Raw genomic sequence first — 15,736 nt, 5'->3', positions numbered from 1 at the left:
GTGTGTCAATTTACGTGAGCTCTTCGGCATCTTGGGAAGGTTATCGTTAAGAAGAGCTGTGGTCGGGGATTTCGGGATTTGGATCTGTGTCGTTTTCCGTATCAGGGAGAATATCTTATTCCAGAAGGGCCTTAGTCTGGGGCATTCCCACCATATGTGGGCCATTGTGCCCAAGAGCTGGCACCCTCGAAAACACTTGGGGTCAGCTGTTGGGAACATTCTGGAGAGCTTGACAGATGTGAGGTACCACCTTGTTATAACCTTGACACTTCCTTCGATTAAGGAAATGTTTTTGATGCCTTTAAAGGCTCTGTCAAAGGAGCATCTCCAATTAGAGATCTCCCATTCAAAGGCTAGATCCCTCTCCCAGTCAAGCATATAGGGGATTTTTTGGGGGTGAGAGGCTAGGGACTGGTAGATGACGGAGATCCCCCCCCTCTGTTCAAAAGAGCGACCACACCAAAGTTCGTATGGCGTGAAGGCGGTGTGTGGGGGAATACCTCCTCTCCAACGTTGACAGAGGAAATGTCTAATTTGATGCAATCTGAAGTGCTCAGAGTTCGGAATATCCAGTTGCCTTACACCTTGCTCAAAGGAGATAGCACCCTCATTTGTGAAGAAATGTCCGATTCGATACAGTCCCTTGTCCAACCACCAACGGAAAGCCTTAATATCCAACCCAGGGGGAAAGTCAGGGTTATTGAAGATGTGTGCTAGAGGAAGACATCTTGAGACTAAGGCCGAATTTTTCCTTAGATTATCCCATATGTGAAATGATTGAGATAAGGAAGGGGAAAGAATTGGGGGTCTCTGTTTGTGAGGCGTCCAGAGGAGAAAGTCCAGGGTGTATGTGGGGACAGCCTGTCTCTCTATCTGAATCCAATCTGGCTTCTCTGCCTTGGAGTATACCGTGGACAATTGGGCCAGCCTGGCCACTTGAAAGTACCAGAGAAGCTGAGGAGCCCCCATGCCACCTTGATCTCTTGGAAGGAATAGGGTTTTTTGTTGAAATCTATGTCCTTTCCCCCCCCAGATAAATTTGGTGATCTTCTTTTGAAAGTTGGAAAGGTGTTCTTTGTTTATATTTATCGGGATGGCCCTGAAAAGGTATAGTAGTCTGGGCAGGAGTGTCATCTTCACTGCGTGAACTCTGCCCAGCCAAGAAATCTCACCCTTGGACCAAGCTTCCACCCACTTTTACAACTCTTCAGCATCCCTCACTAAACTGCGCACTGTAAACAAATTGGATATTTTTACATTTTTTTTCTTAGCACCTACTGTATATCTGCTGTATTCATTTTTCACTTCCTCCTCCCTGGCCGTGGCCCATCGCATCATCTCCTGTTTGCACTGCCTTCTGGGAAGGGGCGGCAACTTCCTCTGACACTGCCGTTGCTATGGAAACCTGGCCTGAAACCTATTACACTGCTTGTGCTGCACTGAGCATGTGCGAGATCTGCAAGGATGAGATCCAGGAAGAAATACAGTCTGGCTTCAGATGCCCACACTTAAGATGGCCACGGCCTGCTGCAAGTTTATAAAATAACAAACTACTGCTATAAACTAACAAAATAGACCTTAGTTTACAGACTAACTTTACTAAAATACATTAAGCTTGTGTATTATAGGGGTATTTTTATCTAAAAAGTATAATTTCGGCCGGAACACCACTTTAACTTATACTTTCAATGTTAATGGCACAGACAGCAATAAAAACCTTATAGGTGTTCTAATCCCCCTTCACTCTATCGCAAATAGGCAAAAGTATTGCCTTTAGTTATACTTTAAAAATGCCTACATTGGGTGAACATGCGTGCTTGTTCCTGTAGGGATGGATTCTTTGGGCCTTTAGGGTAAAAAAAGTTATTGAACAGGAGAAATTCATGCTGGTCAAATTACTCCCTTCGTGAGACAGCCCAGCCAGGAAAGACCTACAGACAAACATTCCTGGATTGGACTATAAATGGTCAGATCAGGCACAAATGCAGGTGTCTTAAAAACCATTAAGAACACAGGAAAAAACCCCAAGTAAATATAATTGTCTGGGGGGGGGGACTGCAAAGCTGCATGACATATGGGATGTACAGGTCTTAAAATAATGCTCCTTATATTTTCGGAGCTTTTATTTTCACAAGTTTTAAATTAAAAATTAAGGTTAACACATCTGAATAAAAAAAAAGACATGGTAGGAGCCTGAAGAAAAGCAGATGAAGCAAAAGACAACAATCTAAATCAGTAATGGACAGTACATAAAGAAAACCGATCTGTGAAAAAATGCAGATGCTTAGTCTGGAGTTAGGAATGGAAATTCTTTATCCTCTTTTTTTGTGCGTGTTCCCTCGGGGGATGGGGATGGGGGAGGGAGAGGCTTTTTGTATCATATGTTCCTGCAGCTAAACAGAATGGCAGATGGTCAAATTAATACAAATTCAGCCAATTGGGCAAGCTCAAGCAGCCTTGATGTGAGCTATTCAACAATATCGCTCCTGTGCATAGAAAGAACAGTGCAGTCCAAACAGGCAGGATTGTGTAAAGACAAGCCACACCTAGGTGCTTACAAGTACTCACAACATTCCATTAGCCCGAAAACTTTGCACATTCCATCAGTCCAAACTTTCTTCTAGCAAATCCTTAACTATGCAATCAACCTTGAAGCTTCTTGTGAAGCATCTTGATTGATAGAGAGACAGCAGCTGCACAACGAGCAAGTAATAACCACAGAAAATAAAGCCTTTCATACAAATATTGTAATTCCACTTGCAAGCTGCCTGGCATGAACTCTAATTACTTGGCCTTTTTCTTGTAATGAAACTTTGAAGGTCTGTTTCCACACCAAGCTGTAAACCAATTAACCCACTTCGTCCCAGACAAGGCGCTCTAGCTGTAACTAAAATAAGGCACTAAAAAAGACATTATTATTCATCAAGTTAGTAACAAGGGGACATATAAATAAAACAGTTTAGTGTAAACTAGATGAATACTGGACAACATAAAAAAAATGGTATTTACGTTCTGGCTAGAAAAGAATTTCACTTTAAGCAAACGCTCAAAAAATAAAGTAGATAATTTTCCTGGCATTTAGCATATCAAATCTGGTTTCATACCCATAGCTATTTTTGATCCACAATATTGAAAATCAGGTTCTAACTATTCTATTGAATAAAAGTATGCATTCAAGAACTGCCCATAATAACAGAACAGATGAACGTTTTATTAAAAATGGGTAGCAATATAATTTCTTATCTACAGCAGTAAGCTGAAAACTTTCATTCTAGTGATTGTTAAATTGGTTTCCCATCACCTGTTTCCAGATAATATAATTTGCAAATGTTAAAATATCTACAGTGAAATATATGTACACGATAACTATGTACAAGATAACTGTGGAACACATAACAAACCTACCATATAGAATGAAGCAGTTTGTAAACTGTATAATTTGTAGAGAGATTGATGAGCAAAGTGAGACAAAGACAAAACTTCCACTTCCCAACAGAGGTAGTAGCAGTGAATGTGTAGAGGTATGAAGTTTAGTGCCAGCATGGGAGTGTAAAGCTTTAGTGATACAAACCACCACCAAACCATCCAAATCTAGTGTGTATAGAGTGTCTGTAGACACCACTGGTCAAGGCTTACAGGGGGAAAACAAGTTAGAAAACTTTGTTGGTGGTTATTGCAGAACATCTCCCACAGCATGCTCCACTCAAATAGATGTCCTGTGCAACCATTTATGTTAAGGCATGAGCAGGCGCAAACAAATCCCTAACGGTTATCAGATTGAGTTTGCGTTAAAAAACAGTGCTCTACATTAATTAGCAGTCTTTTTCCTTGTTACATACTCATACATGAGATGTAATTTTTTTCCCAATATAATAAAGGCCTTTTTAATTAAGAACAGTTTTTTTCAGACAGAGCTCTCTGAATTCAGATATTGGCACTAGCCAATTTGTAAGAAAAGATTTGAAGAAATATTTACTGGGGGTTGACATTATTTTTGGTATACATCTCTCTTTGTGCAATAAGTTCTAGTTCTGGCTGTATACAAGGGAACAACCTGCATGGCCCTGTCCGCTGTTCTCAAAATCATAGCAAGTTTCTCAATTTTAAAATTTGTTAAGGAATTGATGTTACGTAAATATCTTCTATTTCAAAGATTTATAGCAATACTTTATTGTATTTTAGTGGAAGGCTTTTTAATTCCTTTTGCATTCTTAATGATTCAAATATTTACAATTTTTAATACAATAGATCTCATTTGAAAAAAAAAAAGAAAAGAGATGCAAACGTGATTACGACCAACTGAAATTCTTCAAATTCATTCTCTCTTCTGCACGGAGAAAACAGAAGTTGGATTTTGCCCATTTGCTATAGGCAACAGCTTCACTATTCTTTGCTTTAGGTCCCAGTTTACTCAAAACCTGACAGAGTAATGATTTATGTAAACTTTCCAGGTATGGACATTTAACAGCATACATATCAAACTAATTATTCACATTTTTATGTTTCTTGCGAGACAAAATGGGACACTACATTTTACTAAAATGTGCTGCAATCACCAAATCTTGTAGTGATGGCAGTTTTTCTAGAGTCCTTTAAAACAGACAACGCCTTATATCTTTATTCTCTCTCCAATTACCCCCACCCTTCCCCAACTTGCACTATCCCCTCTGTCCCCATCACACAGTGATGTAATAACTCCCCATTACTAAAAACTGGCATTATTTCCTTGCAGCTACCAATAAGATTCCAACTTGCAGGGAAGATTTGAATATGATTGTATAAGTGTAAGGAACCCCGTTCTTAATAAGACTATTTTGATTCTTCCAGCCTTTAATGTCTGTACTTGCATATAATTCACAGGCAGCCGTCTTATAAACGGTTATGTTTTATACCGCAATATAGCTGGCCCTTTGTATAAACCTGTTCCCCATGTCTCAGCTCCACTTTTTATTTAGGGTGGTCAGCTATGTAGGACAAATCTTCTAACATTTTATCCTATCTTTCAGTAAATCACGTGGACGTGTTTTATTGCTGATTACTCCAGATTGTAAAGTATCATAAAATATGGGGACAAATAATGAGTTATAACAACTGGGTGAGTACTTTTATCGGTTTTAATCGTGTGGAATTTTTTATTATTATTTAATTTCTTTTAACTATAGGACTTTTTGTGCCATGCATGAAATTCAGCTAATAACTGGTGATTTTTAATACACATACTTTGTTTCTTTAACTTTTAGGGGAATAATATAGTATACTGTCCCCTGGTGAGTTTACAGCATTCATTGTGATCATTATGCCTCGGACCAGCCCTCCTCTGCATCCTTTATTATATACAACAAGTATGCTGTCACTGTCTTTCAGCCCTAGTGCTGAATTGTAAATTGCCCAGACAAACAAGCAGAGCCAATGAGCCTGCAAAGGTCACACCTGGCGTGTGGCCAGCCTGCTCCCTGCTCTGTAGACTGCTCCCCCCAATCTCTAGGTTCATAGCACTCAATGTTTCCCCTTCTTTTGTCTGCCTTTCCTCTCCCAGCTGTTCCATTCAGAAGCCCAATCTGCCCTCCCCCCAGAAAGAAAAAGAAAAAAAAAAAAAAAAAGAAAGGTACTTATTAAGTTTAGCTAACTCAAAGGGCTAGAGTTGCACAGCACGTGCCGATTCTTATCTGTGTATCTGCAGATCCTATTCTATGCTTCTTAAGCTTACAGAGGGAATGAGAGCGAGGCAACAGAGAGAGAGAGAAAAAAAAAAAGTAAATGGATTTTAACTCCCATTGGCGTCCCTGCAGCAATTCAAACAAAAGTGCAAAGCAACAAAGACATGTTCCAGTATGGCAGGTGCTGGTGTCAGATTCCGCCCCAAGCAAACAGAAGCAGGAGAAAAGGGGAAAAGAATGCGCCTTTCCGTTGAAGCTCAGACATGCAGGGGCAGGGGGAATTACTAATGGTGCAGAGTTATTGTCAGTGCCACTACACAGTCAGGTGTTCGTTCCCAATAACACTTGTTTCAGAGAAGCTTCTCGCAAAAATTGCTTTCTTTGGCTGGAAAGGGATTTTTGGTTTTGTTTTTCATCCCCCTCTTACAAAATGCATAATAAATGTCGGATGGAGAAAAGCCACTGTGAAACAAGCCAGGGTAACTAGTGCAGTTTCCTAGTTGCAGAAGTCTTACCTTTCCCAATACCGTAAAGAGTTTTCTAATCTAAAAGAAGGAAAAGAACAAAGAAAAACACAAGATGGCGTTAAGCACAACACATTAGCTGCATCAGCCATTTTTAGCGGAATATTGAATTGGCAGATGTTACCCATAGCACCTACACCTATTGGGGGCCATACTGTGGATGCACCCTTATAAAACAGTAGCAGCACTAAAGGTGATACGCTGGATATTTTCTTTGACCAAAGTGGAGGACTCCCATAACAGGCATATACAAACTGAGCAATGACCCAAAGTAAGCAACCAGAATACATTTTCACTGATCCAACTACTGTAATCGACAAATAAATGGCAATTTCTAACTAGTGGCAATGTTTAACAACAACAACATATTATTAATGATCATACATACTTTAAAAGGATTAGCTGCATAACAAAAAGTGTTCAGTTTAAGTAAACAGATTGATGCAACTCTATATCTAAAGTGCATCTAAAGCTAGTGAGGGACACCCCCCCCCCCCAAAAAAAAAAAAATCTGTAGTTTTTCCAGCACCTTACCCATATGCCTAATCCTCGGCTTGCTGACACTGTGTTATTGCTCATTTACAAGAAACAGCTAGCACACTGCCCATGCACCTCAAATGTAGAGGTCAAAACGAAAAGTGCCAACATAAAAAAAAATATAAGAAGGCACATAGCACCCACCACCAAAATAAGGGGAAAGGTGGGGTTGTTGGGGGTGAATAGGGAGTGCACATTATGGTCACTATCAAAAACTGTCCAATCCATCCAGCACCCTTTAGCCTAATGCCTGGGTGCTCAGTTTATGGTGACACCGTGTTACTGCTCAGTTACAAGAAACAGCCAGCACATCACTTACGTACCCTATTTAGAGAGATCCATGAGTGATGTGTTGACTTTTTCTTGTAATCAAGCTGTATCACAGTGTCACTGTAAGCTGTGGACCTAAGCATTGGGTGTACGGGTAAGGTACTGAATGGATTGGTGTTTAATTTTTGACAGTGAACATCCTTTGCATCACCTATTTACCAATGTTCCCCTTTTTTTGGTAGTGGATGCTATGTGCCTTCTTATTTTTTAAGCGACCACTTTTGCATTTTGACCTCTGGGTGTGTGGGCTAGTTCTTGTAACTATATATGATACAGTGTCATCATAAGCGGAGCACCTCAGTTTATCTGCTGTCTGTGTCTCCACAAGGGGGAATTTAACCCTTTCTATTTCTCCTGGTGATCACTGTCACCCAGAATAAAAGTAAAAGAAAATCCAAAATTTGAGTAGTCACCGGGACAGAAATAAAGGATAAATGTTTCACTGGGAACGCTTCTTCAGGTGAAACTGTCTAAGAGGAGATTTCCCTCCCTTTATAGAGATTTCCTCTGACTCTCTGTTGAGACAGAAAGCAAAGGGAATCTCCCTAAGATCACCAAGATGGCAAAAAAAGGACAAGAGATTTAACCACTCTCAGCTCCAATCCAATCTAAAAAGAAAAAAAAAAGTAAAAAAAAAAAAAACCAACCAAACTCCTATTAAAATAAAGGCACTAGTGGTAGGTAGACTTTCCTTGTAGAAAAGACTCTGTATGTCTTTTGCAGAAAACGCATCTTACCTACCTGCCGATGTGTCTTTTTAGATGTACAATAAAGCTGAACTCCAGGTTTTGTTACATTTTACTTTTCTAAGCTGGCCCAAATGAACTGTGTCCCTAACATGTGAGGCTGCTGGATGTGCTGTATATAATGTATGTAGCTGAGGTTACATACAACATACATCACTATGTTCTCCAAAGTATTCTAGCAATGAATACAAAGCTTCCTCTGATTGGCAGGGAGGAGGGCTGATAATGTCCCAACCTTTGACTCATTGCTAGAATACATCGCTTTCTATAAATGGCTGAGCACCGCTCAGATAGACTTTGTGTTCCTGGTATGAGACAGGAAGTCACGGCTTGCACCCAGAACACAGCGCAGTGCAGTATGGAGCCGCAGCTACATACAGTTTATACAGCACATCCAGGGGCCTCACATCTTAGTGAGGGACATAGTTTGTTTGAGCCAGCTTGGCCCAAACTATGTAAAGTGTAACAAAACCTGGAGTTCAGCTTTAAGCCACATGTGAGAAGCTCAGTGTAGAATCCCAACATCTGTCAGGTGCCTAATGAATTATCTCCTGTGTGCATACACAGTAGTCAGGGGCGTAACTATAGGGGGCGCAAGAGTCGCAGCCGCGACTGGGCCCTGTGCTGCAGGGGGCCCATGCGGCCCCCCTTTACACATGGCCGGCGGCGTCATAGGCTAGGAGTACCAGTGCGTGTGCCTGTGCGCACGGGTGGCTGCTGGCTAGAGGCGGGGAGTGACTAGCAGAGCTCCATGCTCGAGTACTGCACTGGCTGCTCTTTAGTTCTGCGTTCCCCTCATGACCTGTGTCCACAGCCAGCTCCTCTGGGTCCCCCTCTCCTGCTCCATGCAGCACCGCTCAGTCCGGTGTTAGTCCCGCCCCCTGAGTCGGCTCACACTGCACTGCATGCTTCTCCCGGGCAAACAAACTAAGCACACAGATGCAGTGCAGCCCTGTGAGAGACGGCTCCTCGGAGGATATCGCAGGCTTGTCTGCCAGCCCCCCTTCTCCCCCGTCATACACAGATGACAGGTCTTTCTGGAAGATAAACTGATGTTCTGTGCAGCACTCTGGAGGGAGCCCAGGCCACCATGGATGAGTGCCCGGCCTGCAGCTTGGTCATGGTGAGTGAGATGACCCCATCCCCCACACATACCATCACATACCCCCCTCCATCACCCCTGAGACAGGGACCCCATCTCCCCTGGGGACAGAGACCCCATCTCCCCTAAGGACAGGGACTCCATCATCCCTAAGGACAGGGACCCCATCACCTCTGAGACAGGGACCCCATCACCCCTGGGGACAGGGACCCCATAATCTCTGAGACAGGGACACCATCTCCCCTAAGGACAGGGACCCCATCACCCCTGGGGACAGGGACCCCATCATCTCTGAGACAGGGACCCCATCATCTCTGAGACAGGGACCCCATCACCCCTGGGGACAGGGACCCCATCATCCCTGGGGACAGGGACCCCATCATCCCTGGGGACAGGGACCCCATAATCTCTGAGAGGGACACCATCTCCCCTAAGGACAGGGACCCATCACCCCTGAGACAGGGACCCTATCCCCCCTGGGGAAAGGGACCCCATATCTCCTGGGGACAGGGACCCCTTCTCATCTGGGGACAGGGACCCTCTTCTCCCCTAAGGACAGGGACCCCATCACCCCTGGGGACAGGAACCCCATCATCCCTAAGGAAAGGGACCCCATCACCCCTGAGACAGGGACCCCAGCACCTCTAAGGACAGGGACACCATCACCACTAAAACAGGGACCCCGTCACCCCTAAGGAAAGGGACCCCATCACCCCTGAGACAGGGACCCCATCACCCCTGAGACAGGGACCCCATCACCCCTGGGGACAGGGACCCCATCACCCCTGGGGACAGGGACCCTATCTCCCCTAAGGACAAGGACCCCATCACCCCTGAGACAGGGACCCCATCACCCCTGGGGACAGGGACCCCATCACCTCTGAGACAGGGACCCTATCTCCCCTAAGGACAGGGACCCCATCTCCCCTAGGGACAAGGACCCCATCACCCCTGGGGACAGGGACCCCATCACCCCTGGGGACAGGGACCCCATCACCCCTGGGGACAGGGACCCCATCACCCCTGAGACAGGGACCCCATCACCCCTGAGACAGGGACCCCATCACCCTTGGGGACAGGGACCCCATCACCCCTGAGACAAGGACCCCATCTCCCCTAAGGACAGGGACCCCATCACCCCTAAGGACAGGGACCCCATCTCCCCTGGGGACAAGGACCCCATCACCCCTGGGGACAAGGACCCCATCACCCCTGGGGACAAGGACCCCATCTCCCCTGGGAACAGGGCCCACTTCTCCCCAGGGGACAGGGACCCCTTCTCATCTGGGCACAGGGACCCTCTTCTCACCTGGGGACAGGGACCCTCTTCTCACCTGGGGACAGGGACCCTCTTCTCACCTGGGGACAGGGACCCTCTTCTCACCTGGGGACAGGGCCCTCTTCTCACCTGGGGACAGGGCCCTCTTCTCACCTGGGGACAGGGCCCTCTTCTCACCTGGGGACTGGGACCCCATACTCCCTATGGACAGGAACCTCATCTCCCCTGGCAATGGGGACTCCATCTTACCTAGGGATCCCATCTTACCTGGGGACCAGGACCCTACCTCCCCTAAGAACAGAAACCCCATCTATAGACCATAATGGCTGGCAAGGCTGGCGTCAGCCATCCTAGGGTGCCAGGATGGAGGAGGGGGCAGAATACACAGAGGAAATCTGAATCCCCAGCTATTTGGGGGGTGTACCAGCAGGGGTCACTGGACACCAGGGGGGGAGGTACAGCAGTACCAGCATGCGGTCACTGGAGATGGGTACAGCAGTAGCAGCAAGGTGTGCACTCCAGCCCGTGTGCTCTTTCCCGGACCTTCTCGTCGGCTCTGCCAGGTTCCCCCATCCTCTCTCCTGCTGGCTGCTGCTGGGGATCTGTCAGGACGGAGAGTGGGAAATGGGCCAGTAAATGTGTAGTGATCACTGACTCTGTCCATTCATAACTGTGGCATATAGTAAACTGCGTTTACTATGCTTCAGTTTATGAATGGGCAGGAAGCTCTGTACAGAGCTATTCCTGTCCATTCATTCTATGTAGCTGAGGCTACAGAGAAGGAGATTGGGGGCTGTGTCCTCAGTCTTCCTCTTTGTCTCAAAGGTGGAACACTTAATTGGTCTGTTTAGACCTCTGAAATGTCACCAAAGCTCCCCCACGGGGCTCCTAAAAAAATTGTAAAAAAATAATAAAAAACTACTGATACCAGTGGCAGAACTACAGGGCTCACAAAGGTCGTACCTGTAATCGTGCCCTGGAGTTCCACCACCTGACTCGGAGGGAAGGGCCCCGACTGGGGTTCAGGGGGGCCCTTAATGGTTTCTTGCACCGGGACCCTGAAGGTTCTAGTTATGCCACTGACAGTAGTTTCTTAATTCTGGCTGGCCAATCAAGAAGTCCAAAGATAATGAACCATAAATGAGACTGCAGACTTTTGCAGGTAAGCCTGCTAACATGTGCAAATATTCTGTACAAAGGGGCGTGGTCTGGACATGGCCGAGTACTGAAGTGTGTCTGTTGAGCTCCCGGCCCCTACCTACTCACCCTGATCTAATCTGCTGTACTTATACCGGAATGTACTCAGCTAAGAAGAAAAAGGCAAAGGGGAAAAAAAAAGACAGTTCCAGCGGTGCAACCCGGGGGAGGAATAAGGACGTTTTTCTCCAACCCTCCTGCGGCCTCCCCAGTAGCTAAGATGGTGGAACTCGATGCATCTTCTGCACGAGGTCCAGATGCAACAAGATCCCCCTACCTCACCGGCGGCCTCTTCTATCTCAGAAACCTTCTCCGACACCCCGGCAAAGTTTTCTCCTGATCCGCAGAGCTCCACGCATCAGCCACTGAAGCTGAGAGCAGATGCTGAGCTACGGTCCCTTCTCCAGGCCTTACCGACCAGTTCGGATATAGAAGCCCTAATAAGCTGGGTGGAGGCCACACACCGTAAAGAATGGCAAAGCAGTCAATCAGGATCTGAACTCCCTGAAGAGCCGGCTGTGGCTGAAACTCGAACGGAGGGTAACTGCTTTAGAGTCGCAACAGGCTCTCCATACTACCACGGCACTGTCGCTGCAGCTCCATGTGGAGGAAATCGAAGACTGGGGTAGGGGCAACAACCTACAGCTCCGGGGGCTTCCAGAAGCAACGGGCGCGGAGAACCTACCGGCGACGACGCTTGCAATCTACCAACAGCTAGCGGGTGACTTGTTCCCGGCCTCTCTGGAATTTGACCGCATACATAGGGTCTTGGGCACCCGCTCCCCTGACCCAGAGAGGCCACGGGACGTAATCTGTCGGATCCACTGCTACTCACATAAGGAGATCATGATGCGGAAAGCCTGGGAAGCGGAAAGAGTGGAATTTGATGGTGCCGTGATCAAAATTTTACCTGATCTTGACATTACAGTGCCGAGTGTTACTCCGACCAGTCCTGGACCTGGTGGGGTTTCCCCCTCGCTGACACATTTCGCAACAACCAGCGATCCTTTACCCTCCACACGCCTGCAGATCTCCCTGCCCCCTTTGCCTTTATGGAGACAGCTCCAATTGCAGTACCGAACTGGCTTCAACACCTTCCCAGACCAGCTGGTCGCTCCAATACAGCCGTGACCCGCAGGAATTTCTCTCCAAGACCACAGAGAAGCCTGAGACGGTCTCAATTCACTTCCCCAGAGGGTCCATGTGAGTCATGAAAAAATATGTTCGACAGGCGGCTTTGTCTCCCCCTTTGATCTGATAAACATAGCTAATGTTTCTCCCCCTCTTACCACCTGGCTAAGAAATCATGTGTCTTACTGAAAAACTCAATTAACTGGCTGAACCCATTCATATTTTTATCAAGGGCTTTGTTCCTTAATGTTTTTGCCTTCAAGTGCGAGGTGCCTCCTACAAGGCTTGAACTGCTGCTGATACAATCCTATCCCCTCTGCGAGGACAGCCCACAGTGAGGGAGGCTGGAGTACTGGAGTACCTATCCCCAAAGATGTATCCTAAAGGTCTTAGTGCCTTAATATTTCATGCACATTTACGAATGGTGTCTACATAATGTGGAACTAAATATAAGTTGCCTTCTCTAACATACCTGTTACTCATACCACAGTGGTGTAGTGGGTAGCACTCTCGCCTAGCAGTAAGAAGTGTCGCTGGTTCGAATCCCGACCACGACACTACCTGCCTGGAGTTTGCATGTTCTCCCTGTGTCTGCGTGGGTTTCCTCCGGGTGCTCCGGTTTCCTCCCACACTCCAAAGACATGCTGGTAGGTTAATTGGATCCTGTCTAAATTGGCCCTGGTATGTATGAATGTGAGTTAGGGACCTTAGATTGTAAGCTCCTTGAGGGTGTAGGGACTGATGTGAATGTATAATGTATATGTAAAGCACTGCATAAATTGACGGCGCTATATAAGTACCTGAAATAAATAAAATAAAATAAAAATACCCAGGATTTTTTAAATCTTAGGTTGGCCAGAGTCGCCAGGTTTGCATAAAGGCACTACTAATCTATGGGAATGCGGGTATAACAATCATTGTAATGTTGGGCGCCAGTTAAATGTAATATTTACATTGGTGGGGGCTCCACCACCGCTCCTTTCACCCCCGGCCTGTTTTCGGGGAGAGGGGGCGTGCGTGGGGGCACCCCGGGCTGTAGGAAATAGGCGCTCCGCATACCACCAGTAGAGTCGCGGAAGACGAACCATTTACATTAAAAAAGAGATGACTGAAGGGGTTCGGGTGAGTCAGTGTTCCATATGAGAGGTATGGGTCCAGGTTCCTCGGCTGGTCGGGCTACTTCTCCTATGCAACTGGTTTGCTTGCACAGAGTTCCCGACTATGGGGAGGGAGGTGAGACCAGTGCTGCGTGGTTTTGGAGACCCCATTCCGTGAGGCGGGCCCGAAGCTGCGCACCGCAATTATCGGCTCCCTATCACTCTGTACCACATGGCAGGTTTTTCATCTGGTACAGTATTTGTTCTATATGTTTGGGTGGGTGGGTATGGACCGGCTCTCCTTGAGCCTGTTCCCACCTCTCCCCCGCATAGGTTAAGGCACAGTCTCCCGAGGTGTGCTATTGCAAATTTATTTCGCCTCATTTACTGGAGTGGATGGTGTCGCACTGTCCACATTTTGGCTTTTTAATACCAAGTGATTTTCCCTTTACTCTTTCTTTCCTTTTCATTTTATGTCCCCACATCTAGACCCCTCCCCCCCGATTCCCAGTAGTGATGACTTCTATTAAAATTGTTTCACTGAACGTGAAGGGGCTGAACACACACGAAAAACGCTGTATGCGCTTAAATAATCTAAAAAATCTACACGCTGATGTGGCATTTATTTAAGAGACACATTTTAAGAGAACTAGAATCCCTTACAACAAAAACAGATTTTACCCTATATCTTATGCGACTAACGCCGTAGCAAAATCTAAAGAAGTATCAATTCTCCTATCAAGTAAACTCTCCTGGATCTGCCGTGACACGTTGGTGGATCCAGAGGGTCGTTTTGTGTTTCTCAAAGGTTCGGTAGGTGATGTACAAGTGACACTGGCGAATGTCTATGCTCAAAATGACCATCAGGAGGATATCTTTGTGCACAGTGCTCTGGATGGACTGTTGGAGTTCTCCGCGGGACAACTTCATCCGGGGGGGGGGGATTTCAACATCCCACTGAGTCCCTAGGTGGACACCTCAAGGGGCTTGTCATCTGTCCCCTCTGGCGTTCTCCGGCGGATATCACAACACATCCATAGAGCCCAACTAGTGGATGTCTGGAGACTACAACATTCGGGAGAAAGAGACTACACATTTTACTTTCCGCCACACAAGGTCTATACGAGAATAGATTTTTTTCTAGTCCCACACAGTCAACTTCATGCGTTAGAGGACTCCTCAATAGGCAACATCACATGGTTGGACCATGCCCCCGTTACTCTACAGTACACCCTTTCCACGGTACCATCCACCAGAACACGGTTCTGGAAACTTAACCATTTTAAGACCGGGCCCCTTTTTCAGACTCAGTGTTTATAAGTTAAAAACACGTTTTTTTTTGCTAGAAAATTACTTAGAACCCCCAAACATTATACATTTTTTTTCTAACACCCTAGAGAATAAAATGGCGGTCATTGCAATACATTTTGTCACGTATTTGCGCACCGGTCTTACAAGCGCACTTTTTTGGGAAAAAATTCACTTTTTTGAATAAAAAAATAAGACAACAGTAAAGTTAGCCCTTTTTTTTATATTGTGAAAGATAAAGTTACGCAGAGTAAATTGATACCCAACATGTCACGCTTCAAAATTGCGCCCGTTCATGGAATGGCGTCAAACTTTTACCCTTAAAAATCCATTAAGGCAACGTTTAAAAAATTCTACAGGTTGCATGTTTTGAGTTACAGAGGAGGTCTAGGGCTAGAATTATCGCTCTCGCTCTAACTATCGCTGTGATACCTCACGTGTGATTTGACCACCGTTTTCATATGCGGGCACTACTCACGTATGCGTCCGCTTCTACACGCGAGTTCGTCGGGACGGGGCGCTTTAAAAAAAAAATTTTTTTTTCTTATTTATTTTATTTTTACACTGTTTAAAAAAAAATATGGGTCACTTTTATTCCTATTAAAAGGAATGTAAACATCCCTTGTAATAGAAAAAAGCATGACAGGTCCTTTTAAATATGAGATCTGGGGTCAAAAAGTCCCCAGAACTCATATTTGGACTTAAATGCAATAAAGGAAAAAAAAAAAAATTGTCATTTGAAAAAAATGACAACAGAAAAATGTGCCTTTAAGACGTATGGGCGGAAGTGACGTTTTGATGTCGCTTCCACCCTGCTATGGTATGGAG

General features: G+C 45.7%; 1 protein-coding gene across 4 annotated transcripts in view; it reads right to left on the bottom strand.

The window, feature by feature from the left end:
- Nucleotides 1-15,736, bottom strand: part of RALGAPA2 (Ral GTPase activating protein catalytic subunit alpha 2) — a 604,731-nt gene that overhangs the window by 24,339 nt on the left and 564,656 nt on the right. The window contains exon 40 of one of the 4 annotated variants that reach the window (XM_073628149.1): nt 6,173-6,202. The exons of the other annotated variants lie outside the window; for them this stretch is intronic. Coding sequence (XP_073484250.1) covers nt 6,198-6,202 — 5 coding nt within the window. The 3' untranslated portion in view covers nt 6,173-6,197. The remainder of the gene's footprint in view (nt 1-6,172; nt 6,203-15,736) is intronic. 4 annotated transcript variants of the gene reach the window in all.

Source organism: Aquarana catesbeiana, linkage group LG04 (assembly GCF_042186555.1).
Source record: "Aquarana catesbeiana isolate 2022-GZ linkage group LG04, ASM4218655v1, whole genome shotgun sequence".
Classification (NCBI taxonomy): Eukaryota; Metazoa; Chordata; class Amphibia; order Anura; family Ranidae; genus Aquarana; species Aquarana catesbeiana.
This window is presented reverse-complemented; position numbering and strand designations above follow the sequence as displayed.